Source organism: Salmo trutta, chromosome 20, assembly GCF_901001165.1.
Source record: "Salmo trutta chromosome 20, fSalTru1.1, whole genome shotgun sequence".
In the NCBI taxonomy this organism is placed as follows: domain Eukaryota; kingdom Metazoa; phylum Chordata; class Actinopteri; order Salmoniformes; family Salmonidae; genus Salmo; species Salmo trutta.
Window position 1 is genome coordinate 43,027,667 of NC_042976.1, and position 19,046 is coordinate 43,046,712.

At 44.7% G+C, this 19,046-nt stretch overlaps 1 protein-coding gene across 2 annotated transcripts in view; it reads right to left on the reverse strand.

The window, feature by feature from the left end:
• The window catches only part of LOC115156107 (acid-sensing ion channel 4-A), a 167,795-nt gene extending 150,279 nt beyond the window's left edge, over positions 1 to 17,516 (reverse strand). For both annotated transcript variants that reach the window (XM_029703414.1, XM_029703413.1), the window contains exon 1: positions 16,703 to 17,516. In XM_029703414.1, the coding sequence (XP_029559274.1) occupies positions 16,703 to 17,278 (576 nt within the window). In that variant the 5' untranslated portion in view covers positions 17,279 to 17,516. The remainder of the gene's footprint in view (positions 1 to 16,702) is intronic.
• Positions 17,517 to 19,046: the final 1,530 nt, after the last annotated feature.

Below are 19,046 nucleotides of genomic sequence, written 5' to 3' on the forward strand. Positions count from 1 at the left end.
GAATCCGTGCTTCAAGATTGTTTTGATCATGCAGACTGGGACATGTCCTGGATAGCCTCAGATAATAATATCGACGTATATGCTGACTCTGTGATTGAGTTTATAAGGAAGTGTATAGGAGATGTTGTGCCTACTGTGACTATTAAAACCTACCCTAACCAGAAACTGTGGATAGATGGCGGCATTCACGCAGAACTGAAATGGCGAACCACCGCATTTAACCATGGAAAGGTGACTGGGAATACGGCCGAATACAAACTGTGTAGTTATTCCCTCCGCAAGGCAATCAAACAAGCGAAAAGTCAGTATAGAGACAAAGTGGAGTCGCAATTCAACGGTTCAGACACGAGACGTATGTGGCAGGGTCTACAGACAATCACGGACTACAGAAGAAAAACCAGCCACATCAGACACCGATGTCTTGCTTCCAGACAAACTAATCACCTTCTTTGCCCGCTTTGAGGATAATACAGTGCCACCGACGCGGCCCGCTACCAAGGACTGTGGGCTCTCCTTCTACGTGGCCGACGTGAGTAAGACATTTAAATGTGTTAACCCTCGCAGGGCTGCCGACCCAGATGACATTCCTAGCCGCGTCCACAGAGCTTGCGCAGACCAGCTGGCTGGTGTGTTTACAGACATATTCAATCCCTCACTATCTTAGTCTGTTGTCCCCACATGCTTCAAGATGGCCACCATTGTTCCTGTACCTGTAACGGCTGTCGCTTGGAATGGATGACCAAAATGCAAGCGGGATGTGGATACTCATCTTTAAAAGAAAAACAAAAAAATCCCCCAATATTACAAAAAAATAAAATAAATAGCCCCTAAACACAAAGGGGAGGGAAGGGAGGGTGGCTGCCATCAACGACGGCACCTGTGCTACACCCCCCCCTCCCCAACCCACCTATATTGGAGGCGGCTCAGGTGCGGGACGTGGACCCCGCTCCACCCTCGGCGTCGCCCACTTAGGTGGCGCCCCTGGCCGCGTCGGAGGACTGGTGGGTGACCCTGACTGCGCCCGGCTGGCGGGCGATTCCTGCTGCGCCCGGCTGGCGGGCGACCCTAGTGCGAGGAGCAGGAACAGGCTGAATAGGAGTAGGCTGACTCATGGGAAGCTTGATCCGTAGTGCTGGTACTGGTCGTGCCAGACTGGAGGTACTCACTTCCGGGTCAGCACGAGAGGCGGGAACCGGACAGACTGGGCCATGGAGGCGCACAGGTGGTCTTGCTCGCACCTCCTGCACTAGCAGCCCTGTACGAGCGGGGTGCTAGTACAGGGCGAACTGGGCTGTGCAGGGGCTTGATGGTTACCGTGCGTAGAGCGGGCGTAGGGTAGCCTGGTCCTAGGAGGCGTACCGGCGACCAGACGCGCTGCGCAGGCATCCTCCTACCAGGCTGGATGCCCACTCTAGCACGGCATCTGCGAGGGGCTGGAATAGCTCGCACCGAACTGTGCATGCGTATGGGCGAGATTGTGCGCACCTCAGCAAAACACGGCGCCCTCCACTCCATACGCTCCTCCATATAATCACGGGTAGCTGGCTTATGGCTCTTCCTTGGCCTAGCCAAACTACCCGTGTGCCCCCCCCCAAAAAATATTGGGGGTGCCTCTCCGGCTTCCTCGCCAGCGTGTACATAGCCTCATATCGACGCCTCTCCGCCTTGGCCTCCTCTATCTCTTCCCTTGGGCGACAGTATTCCCCAGCCTGGTGCCAAGGTCTGCTGCTCCTTTCTCCGCTGCTTGGTCTTTGTTTGGTGGGTTGTTCTGTAACGGCTGTCGTTATGTAGAGAGGACCAAGGCGCAGCGGGTTGCATGTTCAACATATATATTTATTAAATAAATGTGAACACGAGAAAAACAAGAAAACAAAGAACGACAGACCGACAGTTTCACAGGCTATACTTACAACAGCGCGAAATGTAACAACCCACAAACCCCAGGTGAAAAACACACTCCTAATATATGACTCCCAATCAGGAACAACGATATCCAGCTGTTCCTGATCAGGAGTCACAAGGCTAACACAGAAACAGAACAACTAGAAACTAATACCAACACACAACTTCTGCCACGTCCTGACCAAATACTAAACAACTACTCCCTCTGCTGGTCAGGACGTGACAGACTCTCAGTTCCAGGTCGTAGGCATACTCCTTCCAGTCAACGCTGTAGGCAGACTCATTTAGTTCATAGTTAATTATATTCAGTTCTGGATCGTAAACAGACTTACTCCGTTGTGGATCGTGGGCACACTCTTTCAGTTCCAGGTCGTAGGCATACTCCTTCCAGTCAATGCTGTAGGCAGACTCATTTAGTTCATAGTTAATTATATTCAGTTCCGGATCGTAAGCAGACTCACCCGGTTCCGTGTCGCAGGCAGACTCTCTCAGTTCCGGGTCGCAGGCAGACTCCCTCGGTTCCGGGTCGCAGGCAGTCTCCCTCGGTTCCGGGTCGCAGGCAGTCTCCCTCGGTTCCGGACTAGACACTGTTGCCGGATACTCTGGACTGCACACTGGTGCCGGATGCTCTGGACTCCACACAGGTGCCGGATGCTCTGGACTCCACACTGGTGCCGGATGCTCTGGACTGCACACTGGTGCCGGATGCTCTGGACTGCACACTGGTGCCGGATGCTCTGGACTGCACACTGGTGCCGGATGCTCTGGACTGCACACTGGTGCCGGATACTCTGGACTGCACACTGGACGCCTGATGCGTGGGGCTGGTAGAGGAGGTACCAGGCTGGATACACGCACCCCAGGACTAGTGCGAGGAGTTGGAACAGGCTGAATAGGACTAGGCTGCCTAATGGGAAGCTTTGTCCGGGTTGCTGGTACTGGTCGTGCCAGACTGGAGGTACTCACTTCCGGGTTAGCACGAGAGGCGGGAACTGGAACAACTGGGCCATGGAGGCGCACAGGTGGCCTTGATTGCACCTCCTGCACAACCCGTCCTGGCTGGATGGAACTAGCAGCCCTGTACAAGCGGGGTGCTAGTACAGGGCGAACTGGGCCGTGCAGGGGCTTGATGGTTACCGTGCGTAGAACGGGCGCAGGGTAGCCTGGTCCTAGGAGGCGTACCGGCAACCAGACGCGTAGGCATCCTCCTACCAGGCTGGATGCCCACTCTAGCACGGTATCTGCGAGGGGCTGGAATAGCTCGCACCGGACTGTGCGAGCGTATGGGCGAGACCGTGCGCACTTCCTCAAACTTCGGCACATTCCTCCATGTAAGCACGGATAGCTGGCTTATGGCTCTTCCTTGGCCTAGCCAAATTACCCGTGTGCCCCCCCCAAAAAAATGATTGGGGGTGCCTCTCGTGCTTCTCCATCAGCGCGTTCCTGGCCTCATACCACCGCCTCTCTGCCTTAGCTTCCTCAATTTCCTCCCGTGGGTGACGGTATTCCCCAGCCTGGTGCCAAGGTCCAGCCCCGTCCAGAATCTCCTCCCAAGTCCATTTCTCTCGATTGTCCATGTCAAAATCCATTTTCTCAGCATAGTCCATATACTCAGCGTTCCTCTTCTCCTTCTTCCGCTGCTTGGTCTTGTTTTGGTGGGTTGTTTTGTAACGGCTGTCGTTGGGAATGGATGACCAAAATGCAAGCGGGATGTGGATACTCATCTTTAATGATAAAGAATAACGCAAACACGGAAAACAATAAACAAGAACGACTCACGACAGGCTATACATACAAAATAATAGCAGTGCTAGCGCAACAACCCACAAACCCAAGTGAAAAACACACACCTAATATATGACTCCCAATCAGGAACAACGATAACCAGCTGTCCCTGATCGAGAGCTACACAGACCAACATAGAAACATACAACCCAGAACAAACATACACAGACATCTTCTGCAACGTCCTGACCAAAATACTACACAACTACACCCTCTGCTGGTCAGGACGTGACAGTACCCAAGAAGGCAAAGGTAACTGAACTAAACGACTATCGCCCAGTAGCACTCATATTTGTCATCATGATGTGATTTGAGAGACTATTCAAGGATCATATCACCTCCACCTTACCTGTCACCCTAGACACACTTCAATTTACTTACTGCGCCAATAGCTCCACAGACGATGCAACCACCATCACACTGTCCTATCCCATCTGGAATGAGGAATACCTACAGCTGAAGTCGTAAGATTACATACACCGGTTTACACCAGTTTACATACACCGCCAAATACATTTAAACTCAGCTTTTCACAATTCCTGACATTTAATCCTAATAAGAATTCCCTGTCTTAGGTCAGTTAGGATCATTTATGCTGCAGTAGTTTATGTGTCGGGGGGCTAGGGTCAGTCTGTTACATCTGGAGTATTCTCTTGTCTTATCCGGTGTCCTGTGTGAATGTAAATATGCTCTCTCTAATTCTCTCTTTCTTTCTTTCTTTCTTTCTCTCGGAGGACCTGAGCCCTAGGACTACCTGGCATGATGACTCCTTGCTGTCCCCAGTCCACCTGGCCATGCTGCTGCTCCAGTTTCAACTGTTCTGCCTGCGGCTACGGAACCCTGACCTGTTCACCGGACGTGCTTGTTGCACCCTCGACAATTACTATGATTATTATTATTTGACCATGCTGGTCATTTACGAACATTTTAACATCTTGACCATGTTCTGTTATAATATCCACCCGGCACAGCCAGAAGAGGACTGGCCACCCCTCATAGCCTGGTTCCTCTCTAGGTTTCTTCCTAGGTTTTTGGCCTTTCTCAGGAGTTTTTCCTAGGGAGTTTTTCCCAGCCACCGTGCTTCTTTCACATGCATTGCTTGCTGTTTGGGGTTTTAGGCTGGGTTTCTGTACAGCACTTTGAGATTTCAGCTGATGTACGAAGGGCTATATAAATAAATTTGATTTGATTTGATTTGATTTGATCACCACTTTATTTTAAGAATGTGAAATGTCAGAATAATAGTAGAGAGAATGATTTATTTCAGCTTTTATTTCTTTCATTCACATTCACAGTGATTAGTATTTGGTAGAATTGCCTTTAAATTGTTTAACTTGGGTCAAACATTTAGGGTAGCCTTCCACAAGCGTCCCACAATAAGTTGGGTGAATTTTGGCCCATTCCTCCTGACAGACCTGGTGTAACTGAGTCAGGTTTGTAGGCCTCCTTGCTTGCACACGCTTTTTCAGTTCTGCCCACACATTTTCTATAGGATTGAGGTCAGGGTTTTGTGATGGCCACTCCAATACCTTGACTTTGTGGTCCTTAAGCCATTTGCCACAACTTTGGAAGTGTGCTTGGGGTCATTGTCAATTTGGAAGACCCATTTGCGACCAAGCTTTAACTTCCTGACTGATGTCTTGAGATGTTGCTTCAATATATCCACATAATTTTACTTCCTCATGATGCCATCTATTTTGTGAAGTGCACCAGTCCCTCCTGCAGCAAAGCACCCCCACAACATGATGCTGTCACCCTGTGCTTCACGGTTGGGATGGTGTTCTTCGGCTTGCAAGGCTCCCGTTTTGCCTCCAAACATAACGATGGTCATTATGGCCAAACAGTTCTATTTTTGTTCCATCAGACCAGAAGATATTTCTCCAAAAAGTATGATCTTTGTCCCCATGTGCAGTTGCAAACCATAGTCTGGCTTTTTAATGCCGGTTTTGGAGAAGTGGCTTCTTCCTTGCTGAGCGGCCTTTCAGGTTATGTCAATATAGGACTTGTTTTTCGTACCAAAGTATGTTCATCGCTAGGAGACAGAACGCGTCTCCTTCCTGAGCAGTACTGAGTTTGAAGGTAGGCCTTGAAATATATCCACAGGTACACCTCCAATTGACTCAAATGATGTCAGTTAGCCTATCACAAGCTTCTAAAGCCATGACATCATTTTCTGGAATTTTCCAAGCTGTTTAAAGGCACAGTCAACTTAGTGTATGTAAACCTCTGACCCACTGGATTTGTGATAACAGTGAATTATAAGTGAAATAATCTGTCTGTAAACAATTGTTGTAAAAATTACTTGTGTCATGCACAGAGGAGATGTCCTAACCGACTTGCCAAAAGTATAGTTTGTTAACAAGAAATTTGTGGAGTGGTTGACAAACGAGTTTTAATGACTCCAACCTAAGTGTATGTAAACTTCCGACTTCAACTGTATGTAAGAATGCTGTTCATTGACTAGAGCTCAGCATTCAACACCATTGTACCCTCCACGCTCATCACTAAGCTTGAGGCTCTGGGTCTCAACCCCGTCCTGTGCAATTGGGTCCTGGACTTCCTGACGGGCCGCCGCCAGGTGGTGAAGGTAGGAAACAAAAGGGTGTGTGCTCAGCCCCCTCCTGTTCTCCCTGTTCACGCATGACTGCGTGGCCATGAACCCATCCAACTCAATCGTCAAGTTTGCAGACGACACAACAGTAGTAGGCTTGATTACCATCAACGACGGGACAGCCTACAGGGAGGAGGTGAGGGCACTCAGTGTGCCCTCACAACCTCTCGGTCAACGTCAACAAAACAAAGGAGATGATCAACCTCTCAGTCAACGTCAACAAATCAAAGGAGACGATTGTGGACTTCAGGAAATAGCTACGGGAACATCCCCCTTTGACATCGATGGGACAGCAGTGGAGAAGGTGGAAAGTTTTAAGTTCCGCGGCGTACACATCACGGACAAACTGAAATGGTCCACCCACACAGTCAGTGTGGTGAAGAAGGTGCAACAGCGCCTCTTCAACCTCAGGAGGCTGAAGAAATGTGGCTTGTCACCTAAAACCCTCACAAACTTTTACAAATGCACATCCTGTCGGGCTGTATCACCGCCTGGTATGGCAAATGCACCACCCTCAACCGCAAGGCTCTCCAAAGGGTGGTGCGGTCTGCACAATGCATCACCGGGGGGCAAACTACCTGCCCTCCAGGACACTTACAGCACCCGATGTCACGGGAAGGTCAAAAAGATTATCAAGAACAACAACCACCCGAGCCACTGCCTGTTCACCCCGCTACCATCCAGAAGGCGATGTCAGTACAGGTGCATCAAAACTGGGACCGAGAGACTGAAAAACAGCTTCTATCTCAAGGCCATCATACTGTTAAACAGCTATCACTAACACAGAGAGGCTGCTGCCTACATACAGACTTGAAATCATTGGCCACTTTAATAATGGATCACTAGTCACTTTAGTAACGCCACTTTAATAATGTTTACATATCTTGCATTACTCATCCCATATGTATATACTGTATTTTATACCATCTATTGCATCTTACCTATGCCGCTCTGTCATTGCTCATCCATATATTTATATGTATATATTCTTATTCCATTCCTTTACTTAGATTTGTGTGTATAAGGTAGTTGTTGTGGAATTGTTTGATTACATGTTAGATATTGCTGCACTGTTAGAACTAGAAGCACAAGCATTTCGCTACACTCGCAAAAACATCTGCCAACCATGTGTATGTGACCAATACATTTTGATTTGATTTGATTTAAGTGAAATGTACTAGCAGAATGACAAAATGAGAGGTGGCAAATCAAGCACTGGGAGACAAAATCAGATGACATTTCTCTGCACCTGAAGGTTGAGTGGTTTGTCAACATCATGTCTCCACACAACCTGCTGGTCTGGCACACAGGGAAATGTTCTGTCTGAAAAGATTAGGCCATGTACAGAAATATATAAATATCAATGATCATGAATATTTTGGCATAACTTGTGATTTATTCAAGGTACAGTAAAACCTTGTTCAAGTAACTAGTCTACCTTTAGAACTGATTAATTTACTTTATTTGAATATATTAATTCCTTTATTAACTAAAGTACTGTCAAAGTTTATTTTCATAATTTTTTCCACTTTTTTCCCCACTCAACATAACAGATGTCCATTTACACCAGTGCAACGTTTGCATCTGGTATTCTAAGTCAGGGGGGGACAGAGATAAATCATCCCACTATGGTGCATGCCCTTCTAAAACTCAAAAGTGCAAACTTTGTACTAGTTTAAATGCTTAGTAAATCAGGCCTAATGTTTTCTATATATACCAATATAGGGAACCATACCACAGGCTTTAACAAACCTATCTCACAGGAAAAGGGATTCTAGTACTGGTCCTCTTCATGACACTTGTGTTCTGAATGATCAAGACAGAACTTCACACCTGACAGTAATGCCACCGTATCCATATAGGTCCTACCTGGATTGCATAATTTTTTTTAGCAATAGTGGCAAATATGCAAAAAGGTGAAAAATGGGCACAGAAAATGAAATACAATGTTTGAAATTCCGCTCGATAATTTATGCAAATGTGGGGCCAGGTCACTCTCAAAAGATCAGCAATGGGCCGAGCCAAGTGTGTGACATTAGACATAATTCAGAACATGGGCCAATTGTCCAGCAAAGCAGATATACAGTACCAGGCCCAGACAGTGCATCATGCAGATGCAGATAGCACTGGGGGTAGATATGCACCGTGACATTTGTGCTCCTTGTCATTTCCTGCCGCTAAATGGAAGCCCAAGTGATCACCGCTATTTCCATGCAAATCGCAGCCACAATGGTTTCTACATTTTAAATATCTTTGAAATTTAAACATACGGTCTCTTTCAAAGTATATAAGCGATACTGGTTAAAGAAACACCCGGCATGCATGTATTATCTTGTGTGGTCTAAAAGCAGGCTTGATACATTTCCACTAATGTATTCGGTGATTCGAAAACCCAAGCAAAAACAGCTCTCACGGCTGTCTCCACTGAAGAAAGAAAAGAGTACTTACTGTACAGTGCATCTTTGGTCAGTAGCTTTCATCATCATCACCTAGGTTGTGTCCCAAATGGCATTGCCTATATAGCGCATTACTTAGTGCACTATTCCCTATAAATATACTGAACAAAAATATAAAACACAACATGTTGGTCCCATGTTTCATGAGCTGAAATCAAAGATCCCAGAAATGTTCCAAATGCACAAAAACATTATTTATCTCAAATTTGTTTACATCCCTGTTAGTGAGCATTTCTCCTTTGCCAAGATAATCCATCCACCTGACAGTGGCATATCAAGAAGCTGATTAAACAGCATGATCATTACACAGGGGCACCTTGTGCTGGGGACAATAAAAGGCCATTCTAAAATGTGCAGTTTTGTAACCCAACACGAAGCCACAGATGTCTCAAGTTTTAGGGAGCGTGCAACCCCCATCCAACGTTGTTTTAGAGAACTTGGCAGTACATCCAACCGGCCTCTGCAGACCACGTGTAACCACGCCAACCCAGGACCTACACATCCGGCTTCTTCACCTGCGGGATCGTCTGAGACCAGCCACCCGGACAGCTGATGAAACTGAGCAGTATTTCTGTCTGTAATAAAGGCCTTTTGTGTGGAAAAAAACAAATTCTGATTGGCTGGGCCTGGCTCCCCAGTGGGTGGGCTTGGCTCCCAAGTGGGTGGACCTATGCCCTCCCAGGCCCACCCATGGCTGAGCCCCTGACCAGTCATGTGAAATCCATAGTTTAGGGCATAATGGATTTATTTCAATTGACTGATTTCCTTATATGAATTGTAACTCAGTAAAATCATTGAAATTGTTTTATGTTGCATTTATATTTTTGTTCAGTACAGTTCATTACTGCTCACACATAGGGAATAGGGTGCCATTTGAGATGCAGCCCTACTGTATTCAGATGGAGTGCAAAACCTTTTTTCAAACATATAGTAGGGTCCGAAATTATTGACACCCTTGATTAAGATGAGCAATAATGACAGTATAAAATAAATAATTCAAATACTGAGCTATATTGTACGCTACAAACAATAGGGAGATTATATTATCTAATAGTAATACAATTGCTCAGAGAAAGAGTTTACTTAACAAGTAATACTTTTTTACTGAAAAATATATTATTTAATATGTACTGTGATACTTTTTTTCTCAAAAAGGTAGGGGTCAAAATAAGACACCCATAAACATTCCTAGAAATAAATAGTCAAAAGTTTATTATTTGGTCCCATATTCCTAGCATGCAATAACATCAAGCTTGTGACTCTACAAACTTGCATGCATTTGCAGTTCGTTTTGGTTAGATTTCAGATTATTTTGTGCCCCAATAGAAATTAATGGTAAATAATGTATTGTGTCATTTTGGAGTCACTTTTATTGCAAATAAGAATAGAATGTTTCTAAACACGTCTACATTAATGTGGATGCTATCATGATTATGGATAATCCTGAATGAATTGTGAATAATGATGAGTGAGAAAGTTAGCGAGGGTCAAAGATCATACCCCCAAGACATGCTAACATCCCCTGTTATTGGTAATGGTGAGAAGTTAGCATGACTTGGGGGTATAATCTTTTACACTCTATCTTTCTCACAAATCATTATTCACGATTCATTCAGGATTATCCGTAATTATGGTAGCATCCACATTAATGTAGAAGTGTTTTAGAATTCTATTAGTATAAAATAATAGAATTCCCCTGTTCTTTTTAGCGTACAATATAGCTCTGTGTTTTATTTATTTATTTTATACACTCATTATTGCTCAAGGATTTTATCAACGATGTAAATCCTTTCTGACCCCACTGTATAGAGAATAACAAATGTATTTTCAGCCCAATATTGTGTGAGGTGTGGAAATGGCTACTCATGGTTCATTACTTAATAGTAATAGACCATTGGAGCACACTTTACATGTCAATTAGGAAAAGTCAGCCATATTGACTGAGTTCGACCAACAACTCTGTTTCTACAAATAGAAATGTTGCTCTAGACTAAAATCAAACTCCAACCTGGCTCTGGCAGCATCACCAAATGCAGCAGAGACCCGGACCAAAACACAGCAACCAGGTAATTAGTCAGACTAGGCTTAAGGCCTGGGAAGCAATCTGACTGAAGGATATATCGATCCATGGAAGGGGGAGGGACAGTTGGGGGTTATTATCAATCTTGTTGAACCAAGTCCTTCAGCCCGTGATGAAACGTGTGTGTACACACGAGCACGCACGCACGCACACGCATTAACACAACCTACAGCTTGGTGTTCTACTTCTCAAAAGGAGACAAATGTATGAGTAGATGACACCCAGGGGTTAGAAGGGGGTTAACTTCACCGGAGCATTAGAAACCTTTATCGTGGAGTTAGAAGCCATCCCTAAGCTCTAGCTTCTCCTCATATACAGCCTAGTGCTCCAAACCTTGCAGAGGTAAGATGTTTTAAATCTGCTCAGGAATGATAAAAAAGCCAAATCCTTTAAGAAAATAAACTGTTTGGTTTTGGATTATACAGTAGCTGGTCACAGGATGGATTTATCTGATTAGATGTTGATGATGCATATCGAATAAAGCAGTGACCAATTTGACAATTTCATCTCCAGCGTGGAGGAGGACAGTGTTTGTTGGACAGGGCCTGGAATAGGTTACACCTACAGTAGTCTTTGCGTATCCCCCATCAGAGAGCTGCTTGATACGGGATAAACTGAAGTATTTCTTTGTTTTTCAATTTTCGCCTAAAATGACATACCCAAGTCTAACTGCCCGCAGCTCAGGACCTGAAGCAAGGATAGGCATGTTCTTGATAACATTTGAAAGGAACCACTTTGAAGTTTGTGGAAATGTGAAATTAATGTCAGAGAATATAACACATTAGATCTGGTAAAAGATAATACCATCATCTTTGAAATGCAAGAGAAAGGCCATGATGTATTATTCCAGCCCAGGTTCAATTTAGATTTTGGCCACTAGATGGCAGCAGTGTATGTGCAAAGTTTAAAACTGATCCAATGAACCATTCCATATCTGTTCAAAACGTTGTATCAAGACTGCCCAAATGTGCCTGATTGGTTTATTAATACATTTTCTAGTTCATAATTGTTCACTCTTCTCAAACAATAGCATGGTATTCTTTCACTGTAATAGCTACTGTAACTTGGACAGTGAGGTTAGATTAACAAGAATTTAAACTTTCTGCCCATATCAGATTTGTCTATGTCCTGGGAAATGTTATTGTTACTTACAACCTCATGCTAATCACATTAGCCTACGTTAGCGCAACCATCCCGTGGGGGGACACCGATCCCGTAGAGGTTAAAAATATATATTTTTTTACTTTTACCCCTTTTTGCAACTCCTGTACGAACTCGGGAGAGGTGAAGGTCGAGAGCCATGCGTCCTCCGAATCACGACCCAACCAAGCCGCACTGCTTTTGGCACAATGCCTGCTTAAGCCAGCAACACCAATGTGTCAAAGGAAGCACCGTACACCTGGTGACCGTGTCAGCGTGCATGCGTCCGGGCCGCCACAGGAGTCGGTAGAGCACGATGGGACAAGGACATCCCTGCCGGCCAAATCCTCCCCTAACCCGCACGACGCTGGGCCAATTGTGTGCCGCCCCATGGGTCTCCCGGTCGCGGCCGGCTGCGACAGAGCCTGCATTCGAACCAAGATCTCTATTGGCACAGCTAGCAACTGCAAATTTGTGGTCTCCCATTGCTGCTCATATCCTAACTAAAGATGGCTCTGAATTCAGATTGAGTATGTACATCAGATGTGGAGTAGCATGGTAAGCTTCAGAGAGAGAGGCCCATAGCAGTGGAACTGGACGGCTAATTGACAGGTTGTTTCAGATGAAGCTCCAGAAAGGCGGTCACTTTCACGGTCCCCAGTCCTCTGTCAGGGTGCTGGACGGATGGGGGGGGGAGTCAGATGCTAAACCCACTGGGGGACCTGATGTCATGCTCATGTGCAGCACACACTCCAAGACAAGGGAGACATGCCACCCCGGGAGAGAGTGGGTGCCAGCCCACTTGTTGACAGAGTCAACAAAGATCACCGGTTCATGGGAAATCATTTCACAGGACGACACAAAGAAATCAGATATAAAGAGTGCCTACTTTTGTTGTTGACTTGGGAGTTTTTGCGTATAGGAAATTCACTAGAGCTTAGCAATAACAAGTTGTAGGTTAATACAACCTGGCTCAAACCCGTATACTGTATGAACAAAGCCCCAGATATCTAGTCAGGCAGTTGTCTGCCTTGGTAAGGATCAACAACAGCATCACCATACATGCTTGCCTAACCATTCTGCATACTATTGATTTCATTATCCTTGTTCCAACACTTCTGATTTGATTGAAATAGGTGAGGTAGAGGAGATCAAGAACAGTTAACCATTCAGGATCACGTTGTTAAGTATTCAATTATCTATTAAAACACACCAGCCTCTCAACAAGGACTTAACACGCAGAAAAGACAAATTGCAGAGGGGGACCTTTAATTGTGACTGCGTTAACCCAGGTTACAAAGATTTCTGCACATCATACCAACACCACTTAGTTAACCACATGAATATATGCAGAAGGGATCTGTCCTTACTGCGAGCTAAATCTGATAATGCAGCTGCAAACAGAGCCGACCGAGAGAGCAAACAAATCCAAAATATCCTCTTTAAAATGCCAAAGGGCTCTCTGCACATGCTGGGGAGACAGATCTACACGATAGCACAACACAATGAAATAACAATTATCCTGGAGGTAAAAACAAAAAAAAATGGGAATAAACATTTATTCATGGCATGTTGGGTCAGCTCTATCTGGTGCTAAAATAATCAGAATCAATATGATTTTTAATTATACCAAATGGTATAAAATGCTAGTCAAACAATGCTGACAATCTGCAAAGTTATTAGCCTAATGAAGGGAAACAAATCCTTCTGATATGTAATTATGTACGACCGTGTTCTAAAATAGATCAGCTATTTTGTTTTCCTATTTGTTGACCAGTCAACACATTCTTAAATTCAATATAAACATCAAGACCTACTAGGAAAACAGATTGTTGAATTGAATAGGGACTGGGAACGGCTAATGTTGCGTGACATCTGTAAAACGTCAAATATGACAACGCTAGTAGCTGCATTTTTCTTAGCATTTTCTTTTCAGTACAAAATAACAGCAAAAAATACACCAATCAATCTAGTGAAAAACGACAACAGGTCTTTGATAGTCCACGTCTATCCAAGGTGTTTCTGACGATAGGCTTCCAACAGGTCTTTGATAGTCCACGTCTATCCAAGTTGTTTCTGACGATAGGCTTCCAACAGGTCTTTGTTAGTCCACATCTATCCAAGGTGTTTCTGATGATAGGCTTCCAACAGAGCTACCATGTTTGGATGACAAAGCTTCTTTTTCTTTGAAAATCATTTCATTCTTAGGGACCAGAATGTACAATAAATTGTTATGTATCGTTATCTCGGTGGGGTCTTGAGTGCTTCAAGCGCAAATGTATCGTTTTGAATTCCTTTTTCCCTACAAATTATTGCATTTCAAAGCACACGATTCAGACTCACAGTGTGTCACACCATGTAATTTTTCAATTCAATTATATGTCTAACTTGAGAACACTGAAGTGTTCTGTGAGAGACCAGTTGAAAAATATAAAAATGAAATATCAGTTGCAAGGTAATAAAGACAGACAGAATGTTTCTTTAGGGACAAATAATGAAATGACAAATGGCTTGGAATGAGACTATTCATAAGGCAATTTTTCCCAGAGCAGCATCTCAGTCATTACCTAAACAAAATATCTGGAAACCTCTGAATGATCCATTGAAACTCACAACCCTGTGCATAAGGCCTTCTCGATATATGCAAATCACTGAGGAAAAATAATAAAAGGTAAACAGAGAGAGAGAGAGAGAGAGAGGGAGAGTGTGTGTGTCTGTGTTTAATTGCATCTTGCCTGTAATAACAATGCTTCTAGTGAGTTAGTTTAACATTCAGCCTTAGCTGCATACTGTGGCGCACACTTCTGTTGCTCCACGTTCCTCAGAGGCACGCACACATGAAATGAGGAGTAAATGCAGTGTGAGAGACTGTGGATGGGTTTAACATCCGTTAGCTAGCTAGCGCACATCCATCCCATCCTTTCCCTGCCTGCCCTTACCCAGAGCTCCCAACCCAGGAAGGCTGGCTCCTCACACAGACGCTCCCTCCCAGTTGTGCTGCCCTTGGGGGTGGAGTAAATGACTTGTCATGCGTGGAGGCGGTAGGAAGCCTGTAACAAATCTAACTGACAGCCCCCGAAATGCAGATCCCATAGGTGACAGAGAGAAAACAGCAACTTAAGGAACTTTCTACGGGATCTTAATCTGTGCTGAAGTCACTCCCCATCCCGGGGAACTAGTGAGGTTTCAACAGCTGACACAGGACAGCCCCGTTCCTGGATGTCACAATCTTCCCCTAATTGATGTACTTAGAGAGAAGGGACTGTCAAAGTGTCATAGGACATTCTCATCAACTGGTGTAGCAATAGCTTGAACCCAAGCACTTTGCAAACTTTTGGAATCGCATCTCCAGAGCTGCCAGTATTTTGCCATCTTTACCCGTCATTTTATTATTATTTTAGCATGATGAAAAAAAAGAGAAATCTACGGGGATCTTACTATATGTCAGGGGCAATAACATGTCACTATGTGAGTGATTCTTTTGAAGATCAGAAGTACTACATATAAAACAAGCTGCCAATACATTGCAACAGTCACAGAAATAAGGAAGGATACGTCATTATTTCCTTGGTCTGTAACATGGCAGATCAAAGGGCATTACTGTTTAATCACCATGAAAAGAGAGAATCCTTGGGTCTCAGGAAAGTGAGCATATCAATGTTCAACACACCCTATTAAGACTTGACACCAGTACTTTATCATCACTAAAGCCATTGCATATTCCTGTTCCTCCTGGATAGAGGGAAAACATCCATCTGCTATCAGGACTGTGGCTTTAATAAATAGTGCACAACACACACAGACAGACACACAGACAGACAGACAGACAGACAGACAGACAGACAGACAGACAGACAGACAGACAGACAGACAGACAGACAGACAGACAGACAGACAGACAGACAGACAGACAGACCTTACCTTCCTGTCCGGATGTGAGAGAAGCTTATGGAATTTCTTTTTTATTCCTTTTAGTCAATCTGGCTAATGCAAAAATCATGTATGTCTGTCTCTAAATATTTAATCTTAACAGCAGTGAGATTGAAATACAACGTTGGCGGAACATTACTCCTCCCCTCCTGAAAGGTTCAAGAGCTGAGAGAGCTAGGCAGCGGTTCTGCAATGCCAGAGAGAGAAAGAGAGAGGGAGTGAAGGAAAGAGAAGTTCGCTTTTAAAATATGATCTTGTTGCCATGAACTCTCTCAGCTGCTGGCATCAGAGGTAGCACAAAACCACAGCGTGTATTTAAAAAGTAAACAGTTTTTTCCCTTTAGGGGAGCCGGAGCAGTTGTTCCATGCCGTTACATTCTCAAACACTAGGAAATCATGAGAGAACTGTTGCTGCCCTGTGCATGATGAAAGCTAACTGACACAGAGCTCTGAATCCTATTTTTATAAGCTTGTCCCAGTAAAAAGCACATGGCTCTTCAAGTAACACTAGAACCGAGAATTGAAATGCCACTAATTACACTTGAAAGTATTTAGCTGACTTCAACCTTTTCTTTCAGGCCTCCAGGTGTTTTGGAAAAACACGACAAGTGCCATGCCCCCACGGAATTGTGTTTTACAAAATTCAGAATACATAAGAACATGTATATTTATTTTTCTAATGCTGTGTGTTTTCAGTATTTGAAATGTTTTAGTTTAGATGAACACTGAATGAAATTAAATTCTTTCTCAGAACAAGACACAAGCAAGTCGGCTAATTTGGGAAACTTTTCAACTTACCACAGAGAAGTCCTCAGCAGAGCAGTTCTGGCCACTGAAGTTGCAGCTCTTCAGCATCTCGTCCAGCTGATGTCCCGTCCGGTTGAAGATGTCCTGCATGTCGGGCGCAGGATAGTCCAAATCAGTGGGCTTGTGGCCATCCCGGTTTTTTGGAGGTAGACCTGTGAGGTTAGCCAGGTGGTAGATGTCGGCATCGGTGAGAGCGGAGAAACGAAAGCGGTTGATGTTGCAGATGGTCACAGCAGGAAAGACCATCTCAGGGCTCGCTTCCTCATTCAAAGCCGTGACGTGAGGGTGCTCCAGGTAAGAGATGGCACACTTTGCTGCCTGGTACAAAAAGAGTGCCAGAGAAGCCAAAAGGGCAAGTGCCCAGAGGGTCTGCCGAATGCCCAGGCGCCCCGAGACAAAGATGTGGTTAATCCCGTGGAGAGAGCTGGAGTTGGCGAAGCCGACCAGGTCCTTAGCTGGAGGTGTGCAGCTCTCCTCAATCAGGCTCTCCTTGTCCCCATCCTGTTTGCCTTTCTGCTTCTCATCCTCCTCTGCAAATTTGATTTTGCAAACAAATTCGATCGGCATGTGGGCAGCCAGGTCTGCGTTTGGGGTTGTTTTGATGACAGCTATCAGCCCTGATCCACTTGTCCCGTCTTCCCTGGCCGTTGATCTCAGAACAGATTATAACTACACAAAGAAGAAAAAAAGGCACGAGAGAGTTGCTGTTGCTGCTGCTTCTGCTGTTAGTGCTGCTGCTACTGACTGCCACTGCTCATAGTGACTAGTGCTGCTGTGTAGCTGCTGCTCGGGATGCTTGTCTCAGTACTTGATCAGCTGGCAGAGTCTTGCTTATCAGCAGTAATACTGCTGTCAAAAAACACCCTTTCAGACCCATAGATGAAAATGCAGTGTTTTGAGTCGAGCTAAGAGGCATGGGGCTACTTAATGATTCATGAGAAGGCATCATTGTGATTATTTCCTCTTCACTGGCGCGAGCCGCAACTTCCCCCGTCATACGTCCCTGATCTTCCCATAGCCTGCTCCTGCTTAATCCACTTGTTTGTAACGCTGTTTTACTCCTTGACCATAATAAGTTGGTGTCAAAGGTTGTTCTACCAAACATCCGGTGCTTGATGTGGATTTCAGTGGGTCACTGGTTTTTAATGCCATCCCCCCTCGGGTCCCCAGAGAATGCCGAATTTGAAAAATAATGAGGAATGAGATAAGTAGAAAAGAGCAGCAGGTAACTCCTAGCAATCAATCTTCTCTTTGGAACAAAAAAAAGTGAAAGACTATCGATCCGGCTGAAGCATCTGTCAGAGATTAAGTAAGGCAGTACAACGGTCCTTTCTTATCAGGAATTAATGGTAGCGTCACAGGCTCCAGCACGAATTTGAATTAGTGGATGCCTTCTTATCTGGGACCAAGATGATGCTGGAGATGTTGAAATAAAGTATCGATCTACCCCCCCCCCCCCCCCCCCACCCACCCCATGCTGTTAATAGCCCTTTTCCAGATTGCCAAACTAAATTATGTAAATAGGGGGCACAAAGTTGGGCTCCGTAATGCATGTTATTCCCCTTTAAATGGGATTACTCATGCTGGTCACATCACACGGCTGGAACCTTTAAAGAAAAGGCATATTTAAAAGGTGAATTGAACCCCTTTAAACACATGTGCCAAGTCCCCTCAAGTGGAGATGGTGACAGTGTAGAGAAACAGGATTATTACAGGTTGAACAAGGAACTATGGGGACAAGCTTTTTAAAAGTATTTTTTGCTCACCCTCCGCTGTCTTAGTTACTCACTACATAGACTGGGGGAGTAAGTCATACTGTGAAATAGCAGGAAATTTATTTTTGGCAGTATAACCAATTAGCATGAAGTCTTGTTAAATTATAGAAATAATTAATGATCACAGATTGAGATGTTGATTGCAAAGACAACAATATATCCTTAGTTTGTGCAAGCCAAGGAAATTCCTATTCACAGTGAGAACTGACAAGGTGCCCCCAAGTAACTATTGAAGCCCTAACCTTGACTCCTCACTGTATATTTCTCCTTTGATCATTGTCATGGTAGTCACTCCTACAAGTGGTTTTACTTTGTCAACCAAAGGACCCTTGATCGTAATTCCTTATAGATACATTGAGATATCTAAGGAACATGGTTTAACCTTGCTTCTGGCAGTGAGGTCTGCTGGACATGAAGTCTTTTATATAGAGATACCCTGAGAATGCTGAGGTTATTTACAGCAACCACACGGAGGACTGGGCTGATCATCATCCTGGGGGAGGGGTACAGCCCTCATTCCAGCCTACAAAAAAAATATAGATGACACATTATGGCAAATG